Here is a 19,154-nt window from a genome sequence, read left to right as displayed (position 1 = left end):
TTTGGAACAAAAGTCACATATTTTTCATCCCCCATTGAGCTCATTAAAACAGCAAAAATGCATTGATTTTCAGAATTCCGATCAACCTTTTCTAGGATCTCTGTGTAACGGTTGTCGCGTGGACACCAAGCGTAACACGCGTTACGCACTGTTTATAATGGCATTTTAGGAATGAAAAAGGTTTATTAACAGGATTTTCTTTACATGTCATTCCAAATAGGCATGTTCTGGAATAAGATCAGTCAAAAACACTTATAGAAATATATAATTTAGTTGAGTGTGATGCATTTGATCTTAGGGGTACTAATCATGTCACAAATTTGGTGTCCAAAAATGGCCAATTTTTAAGGCATATTGTTTAAAATATACATGAAAAATGTAAGGTTTCATATGATTTTATCTCCACTGTCTCTCATATATGTGGGCTACATATCCTGAAAGTTTTAAGTCTTAATTATGTTTAATTTTTGAAATAGGGCTAATCAAACTTAATCACCTTAAATCTCTGCAGTATTGGAAAAATACACATATACCATCTACTAAACTACCCCTTAAAGCCAGCATAAATGCATATAACATGTACATACAGTTTTTATGGATACACACACATTGAAAGATAGAGAGAAAGAAAGAGATAAGGTTATAACAATGAACAAATGTGCATGTACCTGTCCGCCCAACCTTTTAAAGTAAATACATCAATCCAACGTTAGATAAGAAAATTTGATGATGATGGAAATAGTACAGTGTAGTTTGCAAAACAGACAGAATGTAATTTACTCCTGTGTAATATCTGCAGTACCCACAGCAATGTCTGATATCTAGACTACTGTATCTCGGCAAGTCATTAGACGTACCCCTGCCTCGAATTTCCAAGAAATCCTGAATTGTTCGTCTTGAATTTTGATTTGATTTGGCAGAGAGCGTAATAGCACAAATATTCTGTCCTGTGAAACTCTTATACAAATGTGTAATTTGTTCTCTACACTTGGTATGTACATTGAAAGAAAGAAGAAGGAAGAAAAAAGAGAAATCTACCTGTATATAATATTTTGATATCTCCCGGTAAGCATTACATCAACCTTCTGAATTTTACTTCATGTATATGCCCCTTTCCAGTGTTTATTCCTCCTCCTTCCAGTGATTTGAAGGGCATGACAACATAGCAAGGAAGCAGTTTCAAGTTGTAAATGTTGGATTGCAGTAGATAAAGCCACAAATGGACTGAATATTGTAAAAATGAGATTACAACACACACAAAAATATTTGCCATGGCAAGTGTACTTTTTCCATCCCATAAACATATTACTATTTTCATGGTATACATTCTGTTGTGTATTGAACACTTGACATAAGCTAGATTGATAGACATTTGGAGATTTGCAAACATTAAAAGGTCCAGTCGTGGTAAGTTGATTGTGCTCGTCTTCAGGAGGGTGTAATTCCAACAAATATATCCAATGTTCAATATTGAGCTCACTGCGAAAAGTGGGATCATGTGATCCCATCGTGACTCAGGCAGTTACATAGAAATAATTACTCAGGAAGCTTTGACTGGGTGATATCAGGAATTTCTAGGATTTGGAGTGGTTTTTGTTGTTGTTGTTTTTGTTATCTTCACCAACACCAGCACAGGAAGTAGCTATAAATTTCGCAGACTGCCTTGTTGCCGGTACAGTCGGCAGACGTCGGTGCTGTCTGTTTTGCCGACAGCCTCATAGCAATATCCATTTTGCACGTGGTCTGATGGAATTGGGGGAAGTTGTACGGTCATGCACACAAGGACTTAACCTCCATAAACAAGAAAACACATTTTTTCTGATGCAATCCTGTACAGGGGAGGGGGAGGGGGGTGGGCATTGGCTAAAACACAAAATGAAAACATGCAAAACTCTCGACTGAGCAAAAAATATAAAATATAAAATACTATTACAAAAATATCAAATTAAAACATTCAGCAATGTCATCATGTTAAACTTTTTCAATTTTTTGTACATTATTGGTCAGGATATTTTCCATGGGTGGGTTCTACATGTAGAACAATGACCCCCTGGACAATTACCCCAGACCCTTCTCCTTACCCTAACCCTAATCCTAAATGGAAAAACCTGAACATAATCCTAACCTAACCTGAACTTTGATTAATCCTAACCCTAACCCTAATTTTTACTGTAACCCTATCACTATTAAACTGGTATATAGCCCGTTTGAAGAGGGGGGGGGGGGGGGTAATTATCCTGAAATGATATGGTTGCCTTGTTACTCTTGTACACGTACATATGATCCGTCCCAGTATTCCACCTGAAAACAGGATGAAACATTCTTGACACTAGTTGTCATACCTGGGATGAATTAGCAAGAATTACAGTAAGAAATGATGGTTTTGCAAGTGTTTTAAAGGTGAAATGCTCGTGACATTACAATCACTGTGATTTCAGGTCTTACATGTACATACACAGACTCATTCCTTCACAATTGCTCTTTCAAGTAGCATAGAGTCTTATAATCTGCAATGTAATATGGTTCTAGCTGTGAATGCGAACAATTTAATAATTCAGCAAAATGTGTGATAACATGCATACACGGAACTAGCAGATGTTAGAAAGTGAAAGTTTTTTTCTTTTTGAGTTTTTCTTGTGGGATCACATTACAGTTGTTCTGTAGATTGGTCATCATGAGATGTCTGAAGTGAAAGCGATGGTGTGTCTGTAATCCGCCAGATTTCAAAGGAGGAAATACTTAGAAGCTAAATGGCACGTCCATTGTGACCTGGGAATGTGTGGATACAAGAGTATCACGTGTAGAGCACTGTTGTGGTTTTTCGAGGACAGTATAGCATTGGGAGATGACGAAAGCAAAAGACATCAAACTAAATGTACAGAAAATCAGCACAATGTAATCAATACAACCAGTCAATAATGGCTTGAGAGCATTTTAAAGGCTGTTAAATGGCATTTGGGACACTTGTGAACATTGGTGAATCACCTGCATTATATGTGTATGGCACCACTGTATTGATCAGCATTGTCACTTGACCATTACGTCTCTGACCAGAGAAATCATGAGATCAGAAAAGACTAATGTATGTGGATTTTGTTTTGGTTCATTTTGTTAGGAAAAACAACAAAAACAGAAATACATTTGAGTGTTGAGTGTATACATGTGAAAAAGTTCTCAGATATTGGGGCTGCAAATCGCAGTTTGCTATTTTTTTTTTTTTTTTTGCTTTTTTGTTAGCATTATAGCTCAGATGCATTTGTAGAGTCTCTACTATAATACATAAGAGACAATTTTTTACTTATTACGTCATGAGCTATCTTTTTTGTTGTTGTTGTTCAATTATACAAAAGAAAATGATGTTATTAATGCAAGTTTGCAAGTTTATAGCAGTCATTGGTAGATCCAGTGATTCAGGTTCAACAATGGTTTCCTCCATTTTTACCAGTGATGTATCACATGAAAGTGTGCAAGAAAACAGCAAAGAAGCTTAAACACAGCAGTACAGTAGCTGATAAGTGATATATTTTTGTGTGTACTACTACACAAGGGAAAAGAGGAGTGGGATGAAACATTCACTGAATCTATGCATCATTTGCTGCTGTTCAAATAATACATGCCACAATGTCATTTGTTTCACACATACAGGAGATATTGCTCCTTTCAGTGCAAACACGAGTGTCTGCTTGCTTAGAAAGAAGTTTAACTATGTCAAAGTCCAGATAAACCGAGTATGCACATCTCCTGTACATAACACGCCATGTCAAGAACACTACCACGTGGCGTTTATTAGCACACTGATCTCTTAAAAGTGTTTGTTGGGTAAATTTATCTTTCCTAATCATATCTGATATGCAGAATGATGATTCTGCTTGTTGCCATCATTCAAGTAGTAGAAGTAAAAATAGAAGTATTACCATCATCATTTCAACTGTTATTGCTGCCAAAAGTAAAGTAAGTATTTAAGCAGTAGACGTAGGAAGGTTGCTATCACTGTGCTGATTGTTACTTGTAGTAGAAGTTTGGTCAGCGATATCTCTGTTCTGTGCAAAAATATAAACCTTTAAATTCTCTAACTGCATTGTGCATCACATCTGATTTTGCTGAAATTTCTTTAGTTGTTTGTTTGAGGTCACTGTATTATACTGTTGCACTCCGCTTATAAATTATGCCTGACACATTTTTCCTCTTCTTATTTTCTCTGTCTACCCTCAGGTTAGCCAGTGGTACGAGTTGGTAGTGTTTACAGCCAGCATGGAGATCTACGGATCGCCGGTCGTAGAAAAATTAGACAACGGTAGAGGTCTTTTACAGAGAAGATACTACAGACAAGTAAGCCCAAACGTCTGATGAGTGTGCAAGCTGGGAGTAATTCAGTCCATGAAGTTATTTTCTGGTGATCATTGAGATATATATAAACAGATATATTTTGCTCTTTACAAACCAAGAAAGAAAACAAAACAAAAATGGAAAAAAAAAAAACCTAATGAATTACACTTCCATACCCCAATTCCCTTTTTCTAGAAAACTTGCCGCAACTTGTGTGTGTGCTTGTGTATGCGTATGTTTAATGCATATCTATGTAAATTGATAAGTATATATCTTTAGATTGATGGTTTGAGTTTAAAAGTAATTTTTGAATATTTGATATTACTTGTTTGGATGCATTTAATTAATGATTAAAATGTGATCTGGGGAGAAAATAGGGTATACTCAGAAGTTTACTTTAAATATCAAGGATGTTACATGAATTTTGTTTTTCTCCCTCTCAGTTTCTTGCAATGTACAGTGCATGTATGTAAATCACTTCTGTGGAACGACTTGATTTCAAAGAAATTAATGTGTGCCAAGTGCTTTACAGATGACCTAGAAAACAGAGATTTTATGCTTGCAAGTTTGCAAGCAGTGACCTGTGCATGTATTATTATTGGGTCTAGGGCAATTACCCCCTGGGTAATTACCCCGGACCCTTCCCCTGGCCCTAATCCTAATCCTAATCGTGAACCTAATCCTAACCCTAACCCAAACTCCTAACCCTAAACCTAACCCTAACCCTAATCTTTACTCTAACCTTATCACTAACCAGTATTTACCCGGGGGGTAATTGCCCTCAGGGGGTAATTGCCCGGATACGATTATTATTGACTTCTGGTAGCTTTTACTTTCTCCTGTTGTACCACCTCAAAGGCTTTGCGAAATCTTATGTGTTGTGTTTGAGACCTGAATTAGAAACATTCACAGTCACAACAAATATGTACTATGTAGACGTTTAACAGTTAGGAGGGGAAAAGTGTCTTTCAATAGTAAAAAGTAATATGATACATCTTACTGAGTATTCAATTAGCAGGTATTTTGAGACATGTTTTATACAATCCTCCATCCTTCTGTCCTCAGATTTTTGTAAACGTAGGATCTGTCTATTCTCTGTTTCAGCACTGCACGCTAGACTCAGGTAGCTACACAAAAGACCTCTCGGCGGTACATCCAGACCTCAGCAGTATATTCATCGTGGATAACTCGCCGGGAGCATACCGCTTGTTTCCAGGTATTCAGGCATCTTTTCTCTCCCTTTTCGTCCATGTTTTTTTTCCTCTCTCTCTCTCTTTATTTTTCTGAATCTTTTCCTTCCCACGTAGCATTTATGTAGATAGACACACACACATTTTTTTTTCTTTTTTACATGGACGCCAATCAAACATTCAAAATGAAATTATTAAATGCTTCTCCCTTTTGTGGGACTTGTATAGGTATCCTACTGTACTTGTGTCTTCTGCTTCCCACACCGATATATTTTGTGAACTACGTACAATTTGTTGTGTAGAAGGAAGCAAAAGGAGCAAAATTCTTGATGAAACAACACAGTTTGTGAGACAGTAATAGTACATTTTAAGTACAGGAGATACTTAATTTCATTATTGAAAGGTCTGTCATGTATAAAAACTGTTTTTCCACATTTAGATGCCAGTGTGTACTCTCTCTCTCTCTCCTCAACAGATCATGGGGGTTGCAATTGCTGGCTGTTTCTTTAATTTTTACACCTAGTCTGAATACTCCTGAAAGTTATTGACATTATATTGTAGTTGATACCAGGAATAAAGCACTTGTCATTTATAGTGCTACCTGCAGGCATGACTTCAGCTTGAAGTCAGGATTAATAGCAACAATTCAAGGCTTAAAATTCAAATTCATTGAATGTCTGGAAATAGTACCAATTGCCGTGAAACAGCATCACTTCTCTATACATGCTTGTTCTGTGGGGCAAGGAAATATTTGGAATTTGCTTCAGTATGTGCTCTGCAGAAAAATGTGGACTGTAGCTGTATGAACTGTAACAGTGGCATGATACCTGATGATGAACTACAGTGACAAACAAAGTAAATCACCAATCTGCACAAGTTAATACAAATTTAGTATATTAGTGTATTCATTTTTAAATCATAGTGAAGATAATGTTCATGAGAATTTTGATATTCATGACAAGGCCTCAACCACTTCTTCTTCGCCTTCCTCTCCAGATAACGGTATCCCCATCAAGTCGTGGATGTCTGATCCAGCCGACGCGGGCCTCCTCAACCTTCTTCCCTTCCTCGACGCGCTGCGCTTCACCAGCGACGTGCGCTCCGTTCTCAGGCGAAACGTCAGCCACTCCGCCCCGCCCACGTTACTGTCCTCCTCGCCCAGTTCCGCGGGAACACCTCTCTCGGCAGTCCTTCGGAGGACGTAGCATTGTCACCAGAAGTAGTATTAGTCCAGATTCTACCCCCCCCCCATTTCCCTTTGTGCTTTTTCCTATCCTCCTCCGTTTTCTTTATTGTAAAGCTATTGTCTTCACAGAGAAAAAAGGCTTTCTGTCATATTGTCTTTTTCTTTTGTCTAAGATTTGTACATTTGTATATATTATGAATTTTGGGTTCGTTTCACTTTAATATTGCGTGCGTGATTTTTGTCATGTCGCTATGATTTGATGCAAATTGAGTCAGAGCTTCAGAGCCTAGCTCTCGTAGATTTCTTGTCATATGTTATTCAGTAGAGAAGAGTGAAATTATGTTGGTATAAATACGTGAAGAGAAACACCGGAAGCAGATATTTGATGGGCTATGTTAACATTGCAGCTTCTCTCTTGACCCTTGTGTGGAGTATTATTTGTTTTGATGATCATTTATCCATTTTTGATCGTATATCTCAGGAGTGAAAAGGAGAAATTCCTTTGTCCAGGGCGATACAGTGAAATGCACTTTCATTACCTGTCATAGACACGCTCCTACTGTCCACTACTGCAGATTAGAAGGGGAAAAAAAAAGAAGATGAAAATGAAACATTGACAAAAACCAGCAGGCTTGAACAGTCTCCATTCTAAAGTAAGCTACAAATTTCCAGTGTTGATGGTCATACGTGCACATGTCCCATGCAAGCTGTGTTCTACGTGGATGCAGATGCCATTTTACCAATATGTACCATCTATGTGAACCATCACTATGAAAGCCTAATGAAGTCACTTCCCATCGACTCCCTATTACTAGTATTTTACAATTTTCCAGACTCTGGAGCTTTCCAGCACTGTATAATTCTGCCCCAGTCTATATTTTCCAAAGCCTACGTGTACCTCTCCAAAGAGTATGGTTGCCGGCCGCCATATACTATAAAAGCTGCTATTTTTGAAATTTTTGGAAACTTAGCAAATCACTGATGGACCGTGAATTTAGCAACATGCAAAAATATCGCCACCTGATCTTGATACACATTAAATTTGCAGAGCGAATAGATTATGGTGTCAGCCTTGGTGTCAAATCGCGAAAAATAGCATCTTTCAAAAATGTCTATGAAAAATCAAATTCATTGAAATTTTTCTGGCCTTGGGAGTCTAAAACTTCATCAGGTTAGGTGATGAGTGTATTGTGTATCAAAATATGGTCAACTACTAAAAAAGAAGAAAAGCTGAAGATAGTCTAGTGTTCAGCATTCATGATGTTTCGTGTACATTTGATCTGCATTTTTGAAGTGCAGTGACCGACTGGCCATTCATTGCTAGCTTGGCATTTCTGTGGTATTTGGTGACACCATTAATATGGAAAATTCATGCCTGATGAAACTTTCACGCAAACAATGGAAAACAAAAAATTCATTACTTTCCTTTTTATCCTGGTCCGGCAGATTGTGAAAAATTTTCTGGTGACAAGATATTCCACATCTTGGGAATCTGTTTCTAGTTCCCTTGGAGGAGGAAAACTGCATTAAAGAGTGTTTCATTTTTGAGTATATAATCTCACAGTCCCTGTTTAGGTGTAGCTGAAATATAATTGCAAAGAAGGGGCTCCATCACCCAAGATTCTGAAGCAGCTAATTTTTTATTGGTTTGTTTTTCCCGCAATGTAAATATGAAAGAGGAAGGCAGACTTTCATAGGAGTGAGTCTCTCATGGTACAATGTGAAGGATAGAACGCACCCACATCATTCCACATGCTGACTTTACACCTAGAATGACTAATGCGGGCACTACATAGGACCATTCGCACACACTGAAAACAAAATAAACGAGAACGCAACTTGAATCGCGATTCAGATCATGCTATTTTTTGTGCTCTTCACGCATACACAGGCAAAAAATAATAGTCACCATCTTTATCGCACCGGTTCTAGGCTAGGCCAAACTGTATGTGAGCAAGTCATGGAGTTTGACCCAAATTTGACCTGACTGTCCCCTTCGCACCTTGCATTATGGGAATTTTTAAAAATTGTGTGATTTCTCACACTGTTTATACATATTTTGCACAGCAAATAATTACATTGTATGACTACTTACATAAAAAACAACAACAAACAAGCAAACAAAAACCCTGAATATTTCAGAAACATAGCACACCACAATTTGGATCTTGCTAATATTTGCAATTATTATGTCCACACACATGGAAAACAACGTAATTGTGAATATTTGTGGCTTTGTGAATGGGCCTACTGTGATTTTAATAGCTTGTGTCTGTACCGGACAAGGTAATGGTATTCCACAAGTACAAGATCGTGGATGAATAAATGGTGTTCCAGCGTATGTTCAGCACAGTGACCATGAAGAAAATGATATGCAAAGAGGTCACTGAAAGTTCAACTAAATCCTTCAGTTTCTGCAAACTTTATCATCTATTTCAGGATAATTTCATTTTTTTTGTTGTTTTTTTTTTTTTTCTCTTGTGGCCACATTTGTGCTCAAATTATTTAAATGGCTAAGTTGGTCAGATATCTATCAATTGAATGTGAAAGACATATATTTTGTATCAAAAATGTATGTATCAGCTGAACTCTTAAAAAAAAATGTCTATTCTTTAACCAGTGAACTCTTTCAAGACAATGAATATAAAGTCAACTCAGAGGCATGGATTGTTTTCCTTTCTGCTTCAGACTCTATATTCTGAGAGAAATTCTATTGGAAATGTAGATTATGTCAAGTCGTGGCCGTATTTTCCCTGAAGGCCATGTTTGTGCGTCAATACCGTCATTCATATACTCGGTGTGAAGTGAACTGCAGCAGTAGCGCAATCCTGCAATACTTTTTTGTTTGCTCATGCATATTCTCGCAATTGATTCAACGCAATTCTGTTCCAAGCTGTTTCCCGTGCATTAAACATATTTGGCAATACTGGGAGCATTAAAAAGTGCAACAGCTGATAGCATCAGCGGCATTGAGAGCGAATCCATTCCATAATTTTGAGCCTACGTATCCCCCTTAACGTGACGAGTTTATTTGTAGCCTAGAACCTTGTATCAGATAGCTCTGTATCAGTGAGGTAAGGCAATGGAAATGTGGGAATACGCAATGCCCATACCTTGTTATCAAGCACCGTCCGCATTCTTGCGCCTTCGGGCTGCCGTGCACGACGTAAGTCTTTCTCGCAAGTGTTGCCATCCTTTCGGGGCCTACCTAACAGCGCGAGAAATCAGTTGCTTGAAGTACATGGATATTTGTCTGTGATTGACAGGCTGTGTGTGGGACTTACATTTTTTGTGTTTTGGTTGTTGTTTTTTTTTTTTTTTTTGCTCTTTCATTCCTTTTCATTCTGGCTGACCTTCCGGTTCTTTTATTAACCTTTAACTTTATAATGGACCCTGTAAATTGCACAAAGCAGCTGTGGGCAGGAGAGTATCGCAGTGAATTACCACCTTTTGTGTTGTCTTATATGCTGCACATAATTAAGCGAAACAGAAACATATTTTTCTTGATGTGTCACATTTACAGACATAACATCTCCCTGCCCTCAGGAGTCATTGTGTAACAAACATGCCTCCTTGAAGGAAAGTAGGAGGTAGAATTTTACTGATCATTGCGTGGCCATTTCTAATGCAATCATTGATATACTATAATATATGATTTTACAAGAAAAAAGGAAATCATATTTGTCAAAAATACTTTTCTGCCTGTCAAAAACTTCGAAGAGGATTCGTGCATGATTAAAGCTGCAAGTGAATTATTTTGCATGGTGATTTTAGCAAGATGTAATCTTGGCAAATAATATAACACACCAGTGCCAACAAAAAGCAAAACTAGGGAAACGTTTCCTGAAACATGATTATCGTATGTGTTAAAATTCCCATATATCATGAAAAAACATGAAGACAAAACTGCAGGATGATAGAGATCATATTTTCATAAGCTCAGTCATATCATGTGTCCTTTGTGCATATTTTTTATGTTTATTCAATGTTGTCTCTAATCGAATAAAGAATTTCAATTATCTTTCAAAATACTGACATAGATAGTGCAGTGAAAGTATGTATCGGGTATATTCTAGCAATAACAATTTAAACTGCAAAGCTCTGACAAAGCTTTGAAGAATTTGCTTTCTGGCTTGCCCTTGCTTGTTACCTTTCTGAGTAGGCAGATGGCTTTTGAATAAGAATATGTCCCTTGACAGGAAATGTGTGAAGGTAATCTTTTCACTCAGAGTAGAATCTTGCATGCTCCTGGAAAGACGACAAGTTTATTGTCTGCGTTGACAGTAATACCCCATTTATGTGTGGCCAAATTTTGGAGCCTCCTCAAACCATTTTGAGAACCCTTTTGAAAAAGCAGTCTCTTGTCTGTTTAAACTGCACGGGCTGCCTGCCCACACAAGCCCTGACTGGCTCCATTTTCATGGTAATCAAGTTCCCCTCCAATGAACGGCACAGGCTTTTGAATTTCTTATGTAATTGCAAATGTGATTGAGAGCAAAAGTGTGCAAGTTGTGCAGTGTTATCAGTGGCAGTTGGTCGTGACGGGTGGTTTGCTTACATTAACTGGTGGTGATCTTCAGTGATTGACTTCCGGGTTGACAAAAAGGTTCCTTCTCGAACCAGGAGCGTTTATACTGCAGCTGAAGCTCCTTGAGGCTGCTATAGGATCCTCTGAAACCACCCCTACAGCTGATTTCAGAACCTGATCGGATTGGATCGGATCTCCTTTTCTGAATTCTCTTTGTGTATACTGAACTGAAAGGCTGCTCGAGGAGACTCCTGAACCCGCTTTTTGCTTAGTAAAATTGAGGCAGTGCCATATATAAAGAGAGTCTGGCCAACATTGTTTTTGGTTTATGAGTTTTGAAGCCTATGATTGGTCAAAACTGGTCCCGTGATCTTTGTGGAGCCATGTCGTTACCAAAGTGCGCTCATACTCGGTGCCCATTGCTCACTACCCCTTATTTGGCTTGCTTTTATTATTGCGTCTGAGCATACACGCTAACCCTCTATGGCATAATACGCTGAGTAACGGCATGGCATCCAATTTTGCAGTTGTCCAGACTCCCTTTATATACGGCACTGAATTGGGGTATAAGATGTGTGTTATGTGCTGTGTGAATTATCAGGTCATCTGTTTATCATGGCACATTGCCTTGATATTTGATCCACCAGGGCCGAAAAACCACATTTCTGGAGTTTGAAGCTATGTGTCTGTTTTATTTTTATTGCTTTTCTTCATTGCCTGTATAACATACTATGGGATAAAAATGTCCCTCTCAGTCTCAGTGTAGTCCTACTTTGGTCATATGTATTCCATTGTTTGTTTCAGTTGCCAAATTATCACAAGCCTCCAGACAGCTTGATTCATAGATGATCCCCAAATTGGCAACACCTGTAAGAAAGTTACACATAAAGCATCTGTTTCACTTTGGCAATTATTTGTATTTAAATCTTGACTTAGGACAGATGTTATGTATTCGACCAGTTCCATCTGAATTTTCTCCGATATCAACTATGCAGTAGATTTAAGTGTTGCTAATTTGATGAGGATAGATAATAGTTTTCATTATAATTTCTGCAATAGTTTAAGACCCGGTAATGTGGGGAGACTGTATTGCGAATTTTGTCCCAACTATATATTAAACTATATTTGGGCATCCCCATAAGGAATTGTGTACAGATTTATAGGCAGCACACACACACGCAGCCGAAGCATCTTGTCTGAAATTGAACGTTAGCGATGAGCACATGCCTCTGTGCACACATTCACTAATGGGAAATTCTGCCCTACATGTAGCTTGTCGAATTTTTTGAATGTTTCCCAGTGGGAAGCGTATGTCTCCTTTACATAACTGGGTCTTCAACACCGACTCACAGCTGCTGTCAGCAGTCAGAGTGTGTTATCTTTTGTCGTCCGAGTTTGTTCGGGCAAGCTTCACAGAGGCCTCTCGACTTATTTCTGTATGCTGCCCTCTATAGGCGAGCACAATGTAGTTAATGCTTGGACACCTTCAAACATTGGAGGAAAAAACATAAGCCAAGACAGAGATGATGGTAATTTCATGTGGAGACCTCTATGCTCCGAATGCTTAGAGCCACTTTATCCAGATTACATGACCATTAGTGTGTTGACTGCTTTAGCACAGAGCGTAATACATGCTTGGAATTTTGGGTCCATTTTGGGTCCTTTCTGTGCACATGAATGGATATTACTATTGAGGAGGAATGTATTGTGCGTTTTGAAATGTCTTTCCACCCGTCTGGAGTTATACGACTTCAGGTCGGATGAAGTGCGTATCCCAGTCTAGTTGAGAGTGATGCGTCAGAGGGTCGCTGTCATGCATGAATTTCACTGCATTCTGTACAAGAGTATTCAAATGAATTTTCTGACATTTTGCCAAAACTCTTGCACACCCGCAACAGACTCTATGCCCAAGAACGGGGATTTCAACTCGCGTAGCTCTGAGAGATTTGTAGGAAGCAATCGATGATTTTGCACTCACTCGTATGTATGAAATAATTTGTGTTATTTTGTCATAGAAAAGCAGCTGTACATTTGAGATGCTGGTGGAATTCAGCCACCGATTCTTTGTGAATTCAAAAGGCTTTTATATAGTGTATAATTTGATTTATGTTCTTACACAGCTTTATTTGTTATTCCTTTTTAATGATAGTGGAGATTTTGTTAATACTGCTGTAAAAAAACAAAAAACAAAACAAAACAAAAAAACAGATGTGATAACATTTATTGTATGATACACTCACTGTATAGCAAGATACCCAAACATAGTTTTGTATGTACGTCGTGTTGCCAATTTCAGGCAAAGTTGTGTCTATTCAACGATGGTGAGATGAAGTATTTTTACCCTTCAGAACATAGTGGTTGGATCAGATTCGAGAGTCAATGCATATGTATCATCATTTATATTGTTCAGTAGGTTATATTACAGTGTGAACTTGCGAGAAATGGTACAGCCCCTTCTTTCCCATCTAAGATTTTTAAAAAAAGAAACATATAATAGACAGAGAGAAATGACTGCGTTGGGGTATTTTTGTGCACTTGTTTGTTTGTAATTTGGTTCATACGTAAAGGGACTTCAAGCAAAAGGAAGAGAAGCTACACATGCATCCTGCCCCACCCCCTTCCCACCCCAACCCCAGCCCCGCAGAGCAGAGTGTGGGTAGATGCTGGTCAAAGTGTGTGAAAGATGTGCACAAGTTAAAGGATAAAGAGTATTTGCATGTGTCTGATAATGGCAATTATAATTTTCCCTGGTTTAGTTGGGTATCAAAAAGTTTTCTCTCAGAGATGTCATTGAAACTGTCATATTTTCTTCTTGCTCTTCTTCTTCTTCTTCTTCTTCGTCGTCGTCGTCGTCATCGTCGTCGTCGTCATCGTCTTCTTCTTTTGTGCTTAAAAGATTCTATGTAATGATTTTACCTTTTTTTTAATATCAGTATTATTCCCAATAGTGTTATACACTGTATGTCAATCTATGAATGGTAGATAGTGGGACTTGTAATAGATTTACATGAACAAAGCCATCACACGTTTTTCTTCCTTCTTTTTGTGAGAGTTGTCTCCAGTTTTCAGAACAAATAGTTATAATATAACTTCTCTGAATTTGTGTTTTTGTGAGTTTTGTTCCAAGTGAATTAAAAATCTTTTCTAGTAGAAATTGTTTTATGATTCCCTACAACTGTATAGCATACAATTCTTGTTTCTGTGTAATTGCTGGATCATTTCATGGACAACATTGCTTTATAGAATTTGTATGTGTTTTTATTATTGATAATGACAGCATAATGATGTGATTTTTTTAGTAGTAGTAGTCCCTTCTTTTTAACCACTCAATATGACTGTTTTTGCCCCAGCGTTAATCAATCATGGGTAGAAAGCCAGGTAGGCGTAAATTGCAATTGAACCCGTACATGGTGTGTTGGTAATTGTCCTGCTTTCAGGCTCAGGGTTCAAAACCCTGAAATGGCACATGTGTCCTTTTAATTGCAAGATGCATAGTCTACAGTATTCCCCTACATATAAATTCAAAAGTGTGAAAGGGCAGGTGCCTTGTAGCGGATATTTTGAATGCTTTTAGACTTGTGATTTAACCTATAAACACAATGTGCACTCAAAATTTGCCGCCCCGTCTGGGATGATCCCAGTAAAATGGAGTAATGATGCTGTAAAGCTGGGATGATCCCAGTAAAATGGAGTAATGATGCTGTAAAGCTGTTCTGACAGCACTGGGGCCGAGTCTAGTGAATATTGTGATGCATGATATGATGTTACATCAGTCATTAAGCTGGCAGACATTCATACAGCTCGTAAAAATTTTACCCAACCTTGATTGGAAAATTCCTCCCTTCTTTTATTCCCCCCCCCCCCCCCCAAGTAAGTGGGTCCTTAAGACATGATTTTTTTCTTCTTCTTCTTCATTTTTTTTTTTCTCCTGAAAATTGAATGAGCCAAGATTAAAATGGACAAACAAAGTAGGTCTCTGTCATAGTTGGTATTTCTTGAATAATCTTTTGCCATATGGACTAGTTTGATAATACAATATGTTCAAACAATAGATTTGATTTCCCAAAGTAAGAATGACTAGATATTCGTCTGTTCCCCCATTTCTTTCAACTGTGTGTCGTAGCTAGAATTTTCAAAAAAATTGAATTCTTCTCCAGTAGGCACACGGCTGGGCAAGCTGCAAGCAAATCTTGCTCCCATTTTGGGTTTGCCTGAGACCGCCCCAAGTGTGCAGAAGGCTTGCTCGAGGTCTAGATATTTTATAGTCAGCCGGGCTATTATTGCTAGTTAGTTTTCGTCTGATTTTATACTGTACTTTCTTTCTTCTTCGGAGAAACATGGAGCTCGCGTTAAGCTCTCAGTTTGTTTGAACATCATTTTATACTAAAGTGTAAGCCCAATCAAGTAGATTCAAGTTTAATCCTTTCACTTCCACTGATGATAATAAAGCCAGCACTATGTGCTTAATGGGTCAAAGTCCCTGAGAGGCATGCAGAGACTTAATACAGGAGATGAACCACCCTGCCAGGATGTCTGCATGAACAGTATCATAGTCGGCAAGACACACGACAGGTTTCAGTGAAGTTTATGTTTGTAATAAAGCAGGGATATGTTGTTTTTTTTTCCATTGGAAAAAAAAAATAAAACAAATGATGACAACTTTGTTGCTGATACTCGTTTCTGTTTTCTTGTTGGTTATAATGCCCACTGCTTAGTTGTAAAATTAGGGCTTTAGAAAGCTATTGAGTGTTGGTATGTATTCATCTGTATGTTTGTGTTCGTCTGTTTGTGTTTGTTTGTTAGTGTGTGCATGTCATTTGTGTGGGTTTGTGTGTATGTGAATGGTTTGTATTCAAAGCAGCAGGGCCTGGATTACATGTACCATGATCATCTGTGATTATGAAGTTATTGACCGAAAGATCAGTCTGCATCTCGTCATCGGGGATATGTTCCGCAGAGACTGTGTTTGGTTTCACGGAATCCCCTCCTACAGAGGAGAGCCAAAAAAGTAAGAAAATGGAAGAAAAAAAAATCCTCCGGACAGACAAATAATTGTTCTAATAAAGTTTTTGCAGTATGCAACACAATCCAAGTACAAAAGATCTATAATGCACCATCTCAATCTAAGATGCTGTAGCTCTGTGGTGCAAGCTTTCCTAATTTTGTCACACATACTATATGCACAACACACTCAATCACTCTCGCACATATGGACACGGCATACACCGTAATGAGTGACACAAGGAAAGACTTACATATGTAATTCACAGGAAGGTTGAATTTATTCAAGAGCAAATGTTTTGGTCACCGTCACCTCCACTGCACAATATAGCTCTGTAAGTACTAGTGCTGTCAGTAGTAGAATGCAACCTTTGAGAATATGTTGCTACATGATCGTCAGTAGGAGGATGGAATGTACAAGGGCCTATCTCACTGGAGGAGACATTGCCACGATAGATCAGTCACTGCAACTAGTGTAAAGAAATGTCTGGTGCTCTCACCAAGTAGGAAACTTTAGGGCAAAATGGCAATTCCACGATGTCTCCACATTGTTGCTGGTAGGTCACCATTGGTATCCACGTCTCCACAAAATCGCAGAGACCTTTCAAAGACATCGCATACAATATTTGTCTCTGTAACTTGGCCACAACTAAGGCGACATCACAGAGATGTTCCTGAGACCAGCTGGAAACTGGAAAAAATCTTTAAAAAAATTTGAATGGTTCAATTCTCTCCCGACTCCCTAGAGACCAGGCTGGTCACCAGGAGACATCGCGGAGATATCTCCACAAGCAGCAAGACTCACATTACCACCAGGTCGCCACCTATTCCTTGAAGTCTCCAAGCCAGTGAGATACTAGTACCCATTTTAGGCCCTTAACACCAAGTGGAAAAGGTGGTATACTGGTACTGTATAAACATATCAAAGTACATGTATTTACGTGTAATTCTATTATAACACGACAATATATTGCTATGTAAAACTGCATTACATTTTTACAGTACACATTCTCTTTCGTTGAGACAAACTCGCTTCTACCTCCTTACAATAGCACATACATACAAGTGTATTGTGTACATGTAAGAGTCTATTTACAAAGCATTGACATGCAGTAATTTTATGTGAATTTTTTTTTTTAAATAGGCAAAATGGCATATAAACGAACACTTTACATCAGACAATTCCTGTTACAACAAAATCCTTGGGACAGGCAGTGTTCATTTTGTTTGGTTTTTTTTTTTTTTTTTTTTTTGTATACCGAAATTTCATTACAGCCAAATGGTTTACAGTACATGAAGGATATATAGACAATAATCTTGTGACCCGAGGTCCATTTCATTACAATTTTTTCGCTCATAAGACATGCTTATGAGAGACTTCATGAATGGATTTTACTTCCCTTCATGGCCACATACATGATCAACTCTGGTCATTCTGAGATTTAAACAAGTCCCTGGGTTTTTGCTTCATTGTGTTGAAAATTTTGTTTTGTGTTCTAATGGGAGTGCACTGTAGTAGGTTTACATTTACACTGAGAATTTAACAATTAAAGGAGAGACAAAATCAACTTCTCTTGTGTGCAGAAGGTAGTACATACATTGACATTATTTGATGTATCAAAAACAAATTTCAATTTTTTTTTTTTGATGACGATAAATTCAGTGCAACAAAACTGTGATACATATAAGGAAATACAATGTGTAAAATGTACATCGTACGAAATGTTTTAAATGAAAATATGCGAAATATATCATGCAAAATACTAGTCCATTTACTCTGCTTTAAATGTTTTGCTTTCTATGCCTTTTAAACTGTTGCTACCAACTGTAACACTCAAGGTTATCACCTTCAAAAATATAAAAGAAGAACAAGAAAACATACCTTGGTATTTCTAGTTCTTAATTTGCATTTGGCATAACTATTGATATCATTTTGTACTTTTTGCAGTGACATCCATATCTGATGGAATTTTGGACATATATGTACTTGAAAAATTAGGCCACTCTCGATAAACCCTCTGCAAGTATACAAACAAACAAAACAAAACAACTTGCCCTGGGTTTTGAAGAATTCACTATCAGTTGTATCTTTTTTTGAATGTACAGCTCACTTTTGGAAGGCATCTTCTTACATAAAATTCTTCTAGATACAAGAATATTACACAACAAATCTCAAAATTCTTATAGAAAGAAAAAACATATTTTGACCTGCTACTTTTGAATACACCCAAAAGCTAGACATTTAGTCACAAACATTTACAATATGAAATCGCCGCCTATTCAAGACAGAAAAATAAGTCTTTGACTTGATACAAAGAGCTTTAATATCCCAATGATAGAAAAACGATAACAAACTACTTTACACTCTCATTCACAGCTTTGGGAGACATTATTCTCCTATTTAAACTCGATAACATTATTACTCAAACAATATTGTATATGTTGCTGGGTTTGTTTTCATTCGAAGTAAATATAATAGTGTACAAAGATATCTCATATTTGGCATCTTCATGTAAAGTTTTTGCAGAGTGAAGTAATGATCAGCGTCACACAATCATTGATATAATGCAGTGTGTGCAGGTGCATGCATAAGTCTTCAGATTAAACAAAATCAAACAAAACAAAATGAACACACATTGATGAACATTAAGTGCTTGACTTAAGCCAAAAATGTTTTTAGAATCTTTCCAACTTCTTCTTCACCAGTTTGAATTTCTGTGCAATATATCAACAGAGTCTGCCAAGAAACTTAAGTGGCTGACACAGCTTGACAGGATAATGACTTGTTTTGGAGTATTTTGAGATCAAAAGTGTAAAATGATTTAGATTGCATGCATGCAACCTTACTCCTGCTCCATCCTCACCATACAGTCGTGCGTGGTACAGGTAGAACATTACATGATCATCGACGATGCCCTAGTAA

At 37.7% G+C, this 19,154-nt stretch overlaps 1 protein-coding gene across 1 annotated transcript in view; it reads left to right on the top strand.

Moving 5' to 3' along the window:
* LOC140238797 (CTD nuclear envelope phosphatase 1A-like) overlaps positions 1-9,137 on the top strand; it is a 33,684-nt gene extending 24,547 nt beyond the window's left edge. The window contains exons 5-7 of the mRNA XM_072318694.1: positions 4,213-4,329; positions 5,431-5,542; positions 6,513-9,137. Coding sequence (XP_072174795.1) covers positions 4,213-4,329; positions 5,431-5,542; positions 6,513-6,721 — 438 coding nt within the window. The 3' untranslated portion in view covers positions 6,722-9,137. The remainder of the gene's footprint in view (positions 1-4,212; positions 4,330-5,430; positions 5,543-6,512) is intronic.
* Positions 9,138-19,154: the final 10,017 nt, after the last annotated feature.

This window comes from Diadema setosum, chromosome 15 (genome assembly GCF_964275005.1).
Source record: "Diadema setosum chromosome 15, eeDiaSeto1, whole genome shotgun sequence".
Classification (NCBI taxonomy): domain Eukaryota; kingdom Metazoa; phylum Echinodermata; class Echinoidea; order Diadematoida; family Diadematidae; genus Diadema; species Diadema setosum.
This window is presented reverse-complemented; position numbering and strand designations above follow the sequence as displayed.